At 39.4% G+C, this 12,587-nt stretch overlaps 1 protein-coding gene across 5 annotated transcripts in view; it reads left to right on the top strand.

The window, feature by feature from the left end:
• sorcs2 (sortilin-related VPS10 domain containing receptor 2) overlaps nt 1-12,587 on the top strand; it is a 375,253-nt gene that overhangs the window by 310,703 nt on the left and 51,963 nt on the right. For all 5 annotated transcript variants that reach the window (XM_087837752.1, XM_087837753.1, XM_087837754.1 and 2 more), the window contains 2 exons: nt 1,215-1,333; nt 5,656-5,745. In XM_087837752.1, the coding sequence (XP_087693878.1) occupies nt 1,215-1,333; nt 5,656-5,745 (209 nt within the window). The remainder of the gene's footprint in view (nt 1-1,214; nt 1,334-5,655; nt 5,746-12,587) is intronic.

A 12,587-nucleotide genomic window follows, 5' to 3' on the forward strand; every position in this document is an offset into this window, starting at 1 on the left:
GCCATTGTTAATCATTCAGAACACTGTGTAAAAGTAACAAAAAGTGAATGCAAAAGTGCATAAATATTTATTTTGCGTGTTTGATGTGTGTGGCGGGGCGTGGTCTGCAGTGCCGCTGTAAGGGAGGTGGACCCACCTGAGCGGCATCTGCAATCACGCCTCTCAGGCGTAAAGTCGGTGCTCTCTCGGCTGTTTTTTTGGTGTGTGTCGGGCTGTGAGATGAAAAGCTACAGCCGGCTGTGTGGGTACAGCAACCATGTGTGAAAAGTGGTCAATAAAGTAATGCTACAAAGCGTGTTCATGCAAACATTGTCGTGTCTGCCGTGGTACAATGGGACTTCTGCTCATGAACCTCTGCGCACATCGTCTGCAAATCGGGGCTGTATGAAGTCACCTTATCTTTACACAAAACTGTAAGCTGTCATCTGTGAGGCGCGAGCGGTGTTTGTTTTTACCATAGTTCATGGTGGAGAATGGCTGCTCTGCTGAGTTTTGCTCTCTGTAGCCGTATGAATGGCAAACTACAATGATTAGCAGCGGCATAGGCACACTTAAAATTTCTTCTGAAATTTTCGCTTTCTAGTTTCTATTATATTCTATCCTATTTTTTCCCCATTCTTGAGCCTTTTCTCTTTTACTTTCTCTACTTAACATAGATTACACAGCTTTTATTATGCCAGCTAAAAGCTATAGTTGTATTTAGCTTCAATGTACAGTACAAGTACCATTACTGTGAATGCTGTTTGAATAATCATAAAACTCTGTGAATATTCAACCTACTCAAGTTAAGTTACTTTATTTTTACAACACATTTAAACACATCAAATATTAGCTGAGACCTCATAATAAAAAATGTTTTACACTATATTTCATTCAGTTTTATAATGTGTATTCAAAATAGTCCAGTTGAGGGACTTTATGGGCCAACAAAAGTGAAAACCAACCATCTGGTAAGCAAGCTCTTGGTGACGGTGGGAAGGAAGAACTTTTAACAGGAAGAGACGTCAGGCAGAGCAAGGCACAGAGAGGGTCCATGATCTGCCTGGATCTGTTCAAGGGTGTGGGGGCAGAAATTACAAAGATGCATTGCAATTATTAACAGGATATTCTAGAATGCCAATGTGTTTTGTTTAAAATTTCCAGCAGTAATTATCCCTTCCTGTTTCCTGACTGTGTCACTGTTTCCTGTCCTGTTGCTGTCCATGTCACTCCAGGCTACTTGTATGTCACCTGCCTCATTCAGAACTGCTCGGACAAAATGGTGACGGCACAGTTCCTTGGAAAAATTGATCGCAACTCGCTGCTGGTGCAGGATGACTACGTATTTGTCAAGGTAAAAGAGGAATACATGTGCATGAATGTTTTTATTTTACACTTTGAAACACTGTGCTATATAAATGTCACTTGTCTTCTCTCATATTCCAGACTACTGCCACTCTATTCAACCTAAATTTTAAATCCTGTCACGTATCCACTCCATTTTGTCTGATGCATTTGTTAGATTCCACAGCACCTAATATTCTCAACATTACATCTGACTGCTGCATTAATGAGAAGACAGGAATTGCTCTTCTGATGGTTTCAAATTCTATTTTAATGCCTCGTGTTGCAGGTTATTGTTTTGTCTTTGTTCTATTTGAACTCGTTCAGCTTTTCACACAGTAGACAGCATTTTGTACACATTTAATAAATACTATTTGTGTTGTGGGAGAGGAAATGTGTACACCTATGCATTTGCATGATCATATAGTCCATCTGTTCTCCTCTGCCTGTCCAATTCAGGAAGTCTGGACCCTATTCCAGCCCTGCAACCGCAAACAGGTTTCAGGGCTAACACAGAGAGACAGACAACCATGTGGATTCACATTCACACTTATGGGCAATTTAGAATCACTCAATAACCCTTTGGACTGTGGAAGGAAGCCAGAGTACCTGGAGAGAACCCACAAAGACATGGGAAGAACATGCAAACAGCAACCTGACCACTAAGCTATATGATATGGAAAACATGAGACAGGAAATGCAGGGGTGAGCTAGAAAACAGTAACTGAACTTCAAAAGGAGGATTATCCGTTGGTCAGTCAACCGTAGAGGCCATCATTTTATAGATGGATTAAAAAATGAACAATACATTTTTCTCAAGCTAGTATTTTTCTTATCACAGGGTGTTCAAGATGTGATACTGATAAATTGCATAGCTTAGCCAAGCTTAAACATTATTTTAAGCTAGAGTGTTATCAGAATTATAATCACATAGTCTGCATTACAGTCAAATGGAGATTTCAGGTTAAGCATAGGTCTTAGGAAAAAATTATGATTGATATTATGATCTGTTCCCGAGCTTAGTGAAATAGTGAAAACTTCTATTTTCTTCCTCTTTTTTTGCCAGAAACAAAACTTGTCACCTGACTGATACATTCTTTGTACTGTACGTCTCTAAAGTGGACCCAAAATCTAGGCAGCCTCCAAGGGTCGAGGCAGAGGCACCTATACTGTGGCTTTTGTTGCATTTACTTTCCAGCACTCTGTAGATAGATACTTTTAATGATCTCACGAGAGAAACTGTTGCATTAAATCAGCAGAATAAAAGAATAAAATTACTACAGTCTACAATAAAAAAGCAATAAACAACAAAGTTAAAGTCTTATACTATGAGATAGTTCTATATACATAATACTAGTAAGGAAAAGCTGAGCAAGTGTTTTTTTTTTTTTTTAAAAAAAACAAAAACCTGCATCTCCCCAGTTATTTCTCTTTCAGCATTTGTGTATGTTGTATCTGTCAGTGTATCTATTCAGTTGCAGCTGTGTTTGCGCTTACAGCTGAATTTGCAGCTTTATGTCTGTTTTACTGATAAACTCTTGCTGCCCAGATAACATACAGTGCTGTCACTTGAAATGGAAAAAGAATTTCTATTCGTGATAGTGTGCGGAATTAATCTTGTCTATAATTGATTTGCCATGCAGTACAGTACTGCACACTCTGCAGTGGCCAATAGTTCAATTCTATTTGCATGGAGAATAGACATGAGCTGGTATGGTAGAGGACAATCTCCACAGTGGGACAAAGTTGCTCTCTCTGGGTGTTGTCCCCCTATGTGTAAAGTTATGTGTGCATGAGTGTTTGCATCTGTGAGAAGAATGAAAACTCATCAGGTCACTGTAGACTGGTCCATTGCCCTTAAGGGATAATCCTCCTAATATTTCAAGCATTACATACAGATATCAGGTTTGAAGAACAACACCTCGCTGTCAATGGTAAATGGGAAAATCTTTACTAGCAGTTCTGACTTGTTTACCTATAATGAAACCCAACACCTGGCAGTTCTGTGAGTGATGTAGGTGTGCGAACATTTACTGCATGTGTCACTTTCCCTTTAAAGTAATTGTTGATACTTTCATCCCCAACTTTATAAGGTGAGGTCTGTTCCTTGATCATTTATATGAAAATTATCATAACCATTGATCAACAACTGATCAAAGCCCATTGATCAAAGGCCATAAGTACCATTAACAGAGAGAGTTGGGGAATGGCTGCAATCACAGCTTTGTAAGATGGCAAAAGATGGTTTCAGTTATTGTGCAAATGTAGTGTTTATACGGTTGGGGAAACCTGCAGTCAACTGAGACTGAAGAAGTCACTTGGATGAATGATGAAACGTTTCTTCCACTGAAAACGCTACGTCCAGATGAACAGAATCAACCTTTTGTGATCGACTTACCTGGATGATTGAGCATGCATCAAGTACAATACAATACAATACAGTAAAATACAAAGTGCTCTGACTGGTCACCTTTAATCTATGAGGTCCTAATTAGAATAATCTCAAACCTAACTGAATAACTATGTAGATTTGAAAGCATCCAGAACAGCAAATAATGGAATACCTTTTGGAAAATTAGTTTTCAGAGCTCCACACTTTGAGAATTAATGTAAAAAGTGTGTTGTGGATTATGATACCTAAACACAAGTCTCTATACTGAGTATAGAAACTAAAACAAGGTACATATAGACAAAGAAAAAAACTGGAGGTGATGATAGACCAAATACATCTTGTCACTTGCATTGCCAGCTTTTCTTGTGCTTTGTCAGTCTTTTGATATTTTTTTTTTTTTTGATTTTTTTCTCCTTTCAGTGTGCTGTTATGTGGTGAACATTTCCCGTGAGGTTTTCAGTTTTTTAAAGCCCTTCATTGTTCACTAAGTTCACCTGTTTGTTTTAACCCTTCCTTCAGTTGGTTGGTTGTTGTTTAGTAACTTCTTGTTTACATGTTCCTTACTGTGCTCTGTTCTTTTATTATGATTTTGGGTTTCATTTAGTTTGCTGGTTTCCTGTTTGTTATTTTAAGTGAAGCCGTTTTTAACAACTGGCAGCCTGCAGTCCTAATCCTTTCAGCTGCTGGGGGTTCACCCAAAACATTTCTTTCTGAAACGGACAAGTTTATTGATTTGCAATGAAGTACTGAACCTCTGACATTAAGCTATTCACACAAGTTTCACAAAAACAAGAAACTCTGGCTCTTTGTATAAATTTTGTCCAAAAAAAAAAAAAAATCTTAATGGTATAAACAGATCTTCGGGGTACTTTTCCAACATTAAGGCACTACATAAATATGCAGAGTCAGAGCTGAGAATGCAGCTCTCATCCCACTCTGCCAGCCGTCCTTTAGAAAGTGATTCCTTTTGAAACCTCAGTCCATGACACTTTCTTCAGTAGTTCTCATTTTTTAAAAATGGCTTTTTTTGTTTGATCCCTCTGCAATGCTTATCATTAAAGAAAAGTGGAACTCACCTGCTCCTTTTAATCACAAGCAATGGCAATAATCACAGCTCAGTCTGAACTCAGATGACAGAGACTGACATCTCCATGAAGAAGGGAAAAAAGGCAAAGTCAAAAATAGAAGCACTGAATGCAAAGTTATAAACCTTTCCTTTTTATTTTGACAAAAGAAAAAATGTTTTTTTTTAAGACAAACAAAAAAAGGAGTTTCAGTGCTGCTCACCTGGCAGGGAGTGTGTTTCAGAACATGGTTCACTCGTTTCTGAGCCCGTCACTTGGGATATGACACATTCAGCTCTTGTTCCAATCCACTGTCAGTCACCAGTGCGGTCTCTTTTCTCCCAACTTCCTCTGCTAAACTGTAGAATCACCTGTTTGAGTATTCTGGTTCGTGCTATGTGAGCTTTCTCATCGTCTGAGCACTCAGCGGGAAGGCGGCATGATTCAGCCTTTTACCCATTTGTGAGTTGAATGCCAAGGTCTGTGCAATGCGCAGGAGTTTCTTTGCATTTATCTATCTGCACAGGGTGAGTCACCGGCAACAGATGGTGAACTGTGCACCTCCACCTCCACAATTAGTCAGCTGGACATTTGCAGATGTTGAACACTTGATTCTGTTTTTCTGCAGGACAATATTTAAATGACTGGATGAATTCAGCCTTAATATGTCTCTTGATGCTGTGTCACTCAAATTGTTTTCTGTTCCACTCTTGCCTCGTTTTTGATCTCAGTGCATTCAGCAGCTTTCCCTTTAAAGTAATATACTTCTGGGTCGTATGTCTATAAAAAATTTAAAACTGTTTGACTATATTATAACTGTAGAACTGTTAGACTGTGTTATTCATCCTGTTGCTGTTGTTTTTGCTTATTTCCCAGGTCACCACAGGCAATCGGACCAAGCACTATGTGTCCTACCGACGGAATGAATTTGTCCAGATGAGGTTTCCTAAGTATGCCTTACCAAAGGTAATGGACGAGAAAATTGGTGCATCTTTTGCTAATATTGATTTAAGGTTGACACAGTTTGCTCCCTGAAAGACTTCTCAGTCTGAATTATGCACGCATCCCTCAGGGATCAGTGTTTTGAACACTTTCATTTATAGTTGTTTAGCTAAGAATAATTACAAGAATTCAATGGAATCAGATTTATTTTTACTTTTGACATTAAATGTGTAGGTTCTGTAAAGTCATTACTGATGAAACCCACACCATTAAGTGAACTGCAGTTTGTATTCTGATATTTGCGCACACTTATGCTCACATTCCATGTGTGACCAGGTTCACAAAAGTATTTCATGATACACAGCTCCATCGCTAGAGCCCCGCACTATTGTTATTGTATCTTGTACAATATTTGAGGGACTAGCGTACACCATATATACCCGTGCATCAGCACACACGGTTACAACATTTACTTGGAAATGATGAATTTAAATAAGACCAGAGTACCAGAAAAGTTTGGGATACTCACTTATGTGAGTTCATTAAATTAGATCAGACTGGCCTACCACTCCTTGTACACACCACATTACTTATACATATTTGCTGTGTGATTACTTGATTTACTGGTGAAGTACTCTTGAAGTACCCTTTCACATTACACATACGTTACTATGTTTTATCCTATAACTGAGGATTTGAAAACAGCCATGTGACTAACTAGGTCAGTCTCATTGGCCTCATCTACTGCTTGGTAATCTTTTCACTATCAAAACACTATATGTGTGTATTTTTATTTTTTTATATCTTAATGTATAATTTATGTTCAAGTCTGTATCATGCTGCGCTGTACTAAATTTCTAAGCTAATAATATTCTCACTGATGCCCGGAGTAGACAAGCAATGCATTTGAACCATCACATTCTTTGGATTTTTTGCTGAAATCCATTGTGTATCCTTGAAATAGAAAGTCCACAGACTGTTGCAGGTAACTGAGAATCATGGAAGGTCCATTATTTCCAAGTTCTGTTATTATCAGTGTTGGGACTAACGCGTTATTAAGTAACGCGTTACAGTAACTACGTTATTATTGTGACATTGTAACAAGCACGGTAACTAGTTATTATGCCAATATCAGGAACGCGTTAGTCGTTACTGGGATTTAGATAGGGTCGTTACTCGTTACTTCGTGTGGTGGCTATTGCGGAGCTTCCACAGATTCAGTAACATTAGCAAGTGGTGGAGGCCAGCAGGTGGATGAGGGAAAGGGGACACAGAAGGAAAAGAGACCCGAGGCGGCCGCCGGTTCAAGTGTGAACTGAACTTCAGGTAAGAAGTCATTACCTGCAGTCTATCTGGGTCAGATATAAACCAAGTTTAAGTGGAGTTTATTTTTGTTATTCTGACTTTTTCCATACTGCGTACTAGCTAGCATGACAGAGTTTCTATACAGCTGGGTGGGTGCTATGACGTTAATGATGTTGAACTTTATTTTGTTGCCAATCGTCCCGTCTGGTATTCAGAGAAAATATTACGCGTTTCTTATTGAGGTGAAAAGGAACAGTTTGTCCCGTAATTCAGCTACATTGAAAAAGACACAAAGCTGGAGTTATTCTGTGTCTTTGCTGCACAGCTGCCTCTTCTTCTCTCATTCTCTCCCCCTGCTGGTCATGATATCGGTTTGGTTATCTGGGGAGAGGGAAACATGAAGATGAAACCAGGAGATGTCCTTACTGAATCATCAGAGCTGAACAGGTGATGGAGAAACAGGTTTACTTTTTAGGTGACATGAATGAGTTGAAGGGAAGTTATGAACTGTTTCTGAGAGACAAATAACACCAGGATCCTTTTTTAGGTAGCTGACAGCTGGTAACTGTGCAGGGGCGGATCTAGCAAAGTTTTGCCAGGGGGGCCAGGTAGGGCATTAACCCTTTAAAACCGGTCGGAGCGGGCACGCTCTGTTTTGCGTAACTATTTTTAAATCCCGGTAGCTCTGCAACCACATGAGCTAGCGCAATAATTTTTTTTGCATATGAAACCTGAGGAATTGTACTTGCATCTTATGCCATCAGCTTATTCTAGGTCACAGTTTCCTTCCACATATAGCTTTGCAAAAACTGCATAAAAAGCGCTTGCAGCAACAAAAACATAATATTCCAGAAACACGCTTTGCCGATCCGATCAGCTGTTCATAACACTTCCTACATTGGATTAGACGTCAGCGCGAACTATCGCATGTCCGCCATGACCTGCCCGAAACCGGAAGTGACGTCATTTTCGCGGGAAATGTAGTTTTTTACCGTCCGGGCCTCAATGAGCCTATACTGGTGTTTTTAAAAGTTATGTTTGACTTTATGACTTTGTGTCGTTTCTGGGATGCTTAGGACTCATATTGCACTGCTGGAAATAGTTTATTTTGATGCACATGCTGCTTTTTTGCAAATTTGCACTATAATATTTATTTTCGTTTTTCCTGCAGTGTATAAAAATTGATGTATTTCAAAAATAAAACTATGAAGGCACTCAAAATAAATTTCCTGTGGTGGGAAACTATTTTGTGCAACTTTTTTGTATTTACAGTTTTGAGGGATAAGCCTCTTAAATTTCTCTAACTAGAAATATATGTTAAAAAAACAAAAACGATTTTCAATTTTTTTTAGTTTATTGCACTTTTTTGCAATTTATGTAATCACTATGCACTTAATTCATACATATTATTAAAATCTAGGCTGTAATGGTTGTATTGATGTATAGCAACTTGAAATGCTCCCAAAAATGGCACTACAGCATGTAAAAATATAATATAAGCTCTGGCGGACTTGGTTCTATGGTAGGTCTTAAAGGGTTAACAGGGAAAGGGGGGCACAAGGAAATACTTTTCTTTCTTATTCTCATTTAAAATGTCTAGCTTTTAAAAAATAATTATCTGAATCTTACTACAAACGATTGATAGATTGATGCATATATACCATCAAGACAGTGTACATCACTGTCACAACAACGTTTGTTTTCATTCAAAGGCTTTATGATTTTTCCTATAATGGTGGGCCGGTCTCTAGTCAAAATGCCCGGGCCAATTTTCTGTCCCAGTCCAGCCCTGTATGCAGCTCATCTGCAGTCTGGAGTTACCTACATCTTCCTATTCAGAAGGCAGAATTTCTGAGTTCTGAGTACAATCAAAGCACCACGACTGCAGTTTTTGTGTTGGATGTAAAAGGTGCACATGACGCTGTGACGTAGGCTAGAATCATGGCAGCAGTCAATGATGGTCCAGGCGTGGGATTTCTCTCGTGGAAATATGCACATTATCTTTTCCTTTCTATTGGTAGGTGGCACTGTGTACTTGTGGCAAGTAAGCAAGCTAGAAGACTGGCAAAGTTATGGAAGCAACACATTTACAAGAGAATTCTGAGTAAAACCAAAGTTACTTTCCCTAGTAACTAGTTACTTTGAAAGTAACGAGTAACTCGAAGTAACTGAGTTACTTTTGATAGAAGTAACTAGTAATGTAACTAAGTTACTATTTTAAAGTAACTTGCCCAACGCTGGTTATTATCTGTTCAGACACAGGCAGGCATGGTAGAATGATATACTGTAAATGTGTCCCATTCCCCATACAAAGGGTTTAGTGTGAAATTTCATGTTCCTAACTCTGTGGATTCAAAACTTTTAAAATCAAACCCCTTGTACCAATATGTTCCACTTCTTTGTTGGTCTCAAGTGTTCGTACACTACCTGCACTCAAATTCATCCTGGAACTGCCCTGATACATGATAACCCCCATAAAATATTCACACCTCAGCATTGATCCAGCAGCATCTTATGTCACTCATGTAGCCAGAGAGGATAAATGAGCTCCACTTCAATACAGGCCAGTATTGGAGCCTTTGCTGTCAGCATCAGCTGCACAGGGGACCATTTTAGTGTGACACTTGCCAGAGTGCTATTGAACTCATCTGATTGCATGGTAAGCCTGAGGAAAACTTTCAAGATTTTTGTTTTTATTTATTTATTTTTCTTGGCTTTAAACTAAGCCCTTTTAGCCAGACACTGCGATTGTTAGTCTGTCACTGATAATCTTATGCAAGGTGTTTAGCAACACAAATACGTAAAATACATCCCCACATACTCTCAGATTTACTTTTACTAAGCCCACCACTTACAGAAATCTTATAACCTGAATTGTCTGGCTACTTCAGCACCAAGAGCTCCACAATTTCCGTGATCCTTAAGGTGAAAGGAATTGAATTACACAGACAAACACACACACACACATCTGGGGATCTGCTGTAATGGGAAGCCAGTGGATAAATTAGTTTGTGTATAAGTGTGTAAGTATCTGTTTAGATAAAATATGCCCTAGTTACACTCATGCTCATCGCTCCCTCTGTCTCTCTACATGTGTCCTCTTACTTGGGTGAGCAGATAGGTCACGCTTTGCGAAGCTTTTAGGTCGAGCGACATGGGGTGGGGTGTCAGGGCAAAGAAACAGACAGGCGAGAGGGATGGTGAGAGAGAGACTGAAGGGGGAAGATGAGGAGAAAGTGTGTGTGTGAGTAAGGGGAAGTGTTTCCATGTTTTTCCACTGTGAATAATTGAAAGGTTGGCAGATAAAAAATGCAGAGGCCATCAGAGAAAGCAGTTTTACTCTGTCCTGTGAGACCTGACCCAAGTGATGGATTAACCACACACACACAACCACACACACACACACACCTTTCTGGGGTGCGAAATCACAGGTAATAATTTTCCCTTTTTGCTCTGCTTCCATCTCCTCTGGCCACTCGGTATGTGATCATGTTTCTGGGTATTTTAACACTTTGTTTAACTATCAGTGTATCATTGACCAGACAATGTCTTGTTGGTGCCTAGTAGGTCCTACGGAAGCAGTCTGCTGACTTGGGTGTGCATGGCTGCCAGTGGCACTGGGACACTAGTGTTTATTGATGATGTAACACAGGACAGAAGCAGCGGAGTGGATTCTGAGGTAAGACAAACTGTCTGCTCAAATCCAGCTAAGTGCAGTCAAATTGATTGGGCAGTGTTTTATAATACAGATGGACAATGACCTAAAATATATGGCCAAAGCATCCCAGGAGTTTATTAAAGCAAAGAAGTGGAAATTTCTTGATTGGCTAGGTCAGTCACCCCATCTCAACCCAACTGAGTATTTCACTTGTTGAAGACTAAACTTCTGACAGAAAGGCCAACAAACAAAGAGCAACTGAAAGTAGCTGCAGTAAAGGCCTGGCAGAACATAAAAAAAGGAGGAAACCCAGCATCTGGTGATGTCCATGAGTTCAAGGTTCACGCTGTTGTTGCCAGCATAGGGTTTTCTAGACAAATAACTGTCAGAACCACCTATTCCAAACACAAGGTCAGCTGTGGGCTAAACGTCCTTGGGCTGCTGCTCCATTATTCCAGTTTTTCTTCTTATAAATTTCTCATTATATGATATATGAATAGTTTATTATGACTCTAATGTCTTTAGATATGAGAGGGTGCGAGACTTAAAGTCTGTTAAATGGGATGTTATGTGCACATTGAGCATTTTAGCATCTCCTAGTGGTTAGCTTGGAGACTACGGTCAAGTGAATTTTTCTGTGGCTTGGCTTGTGCATAATTCTTTATTTTCATTGAGCATATTTCTTTTTTGTATTTTTGTAGTTTCACAAGTTCTGGGAAAGCACTGTAAGATGTACATTGGTGAAGACAAACAAGTAAACAGCCCTCAACTTTACTTCCACGTCTGACTCATCATTTAACGCTTTCAGTGCCTGCTGCATATGTTTAGCTATCTGTCACTTTGTGTAACAGAACCACGCACGCAGGGGACAGAATAGGATGTATAAGAATCCTATGTGCATCTGTATTACCAGATACAAGCTGAGTTGAATAAAATGAAAATCAAACAATCTCAGGAGCTGTCAATGGCATTGTGAAGCCAGAAGTCCAAAGAAACACTTGTGGCTGTCGATACCACATTTCAGGATTGCAAGGGTGTCTTCTGCTGCAGAGGCAGAATGCTGCAGTGAAGAAGCAGTACATAATAAAAATAATATCTTAAAAAATAATCTGACTTTTTCACATCAGACAACAGTCAAAACTCTGTGACCCATGACAGCTAATTTTTCAGTATTTGGAAATAAAAGCTTGACCTGAAAGCATTTTGAGTGAGTGCTTATAATTACTAAGAATTGATTTTATCTTTAAGAGGTATGTGTAAGACAGCTGGATGAGATCTTAAAGCAGTTAAATCTTTTAGAAAGCTGAAATGTGTGGGCCGACTGTATCAAAGACCTCTTTACTGAATTCAGTAATGTCCACGGGGCATGATGGGGATTTTAATGTGATTAATGGGATCTGTTAGAGTGTGAAAGGAAATGAGCTCAAAGCTGCTGAGAGAGGGTGAGCCCACTGAAGAGGCTATTATGTCACAGCTGACTGCCGGGGGAAATCTGGCATCAGATGTTGTCCTTTTTTTTTTTTTTTTTCGTTAATTAAATGAGCAAGACGTTCCTCGCACCATTCTGACCAAGGCTCAGTGATGTTACTGTAGGAAATGGGACGGTGATGGAGTATAATCTGTCAGAAAGATGTCTGAAATAATTGTACATGAGCCACCGGCAGGAGTACTGAGAACTGGCATAAGTAATAGAAGTTTATAAATCTCCTTCACATGTCAACCAAGCATTTGCTTTTAGCATGTGGCCTGAAATTCAATTTAAGACACTCATGTTTTCAATTCAGTTTCCACCCTGATGGCCAACAGGGTGCCAGTGGAAACTATGGTACTGTTGGTCAAAGAGAAAGGAGGAAGAAAGGGGGAAGATGTGTTAGGTGAGGTGAGAGGAGGGATTGTGCATCTG

The sequence above is a fragment of the Neolamprologus brichardi genome, chromosome 3 (assembly GCF_056152115.1).
Source record: "Neolamprologus brichardi isolate AB-2024 chromosome 3, ASM5615211v1, whole genome shotgun sequence".
Taxonomy (NCBI): Eukaryota; Metazoa; Chordata; class Actinopteri; order Cichliformes; family Cichlidae; genus Neolamprologus; species Neolamprologus brichardi.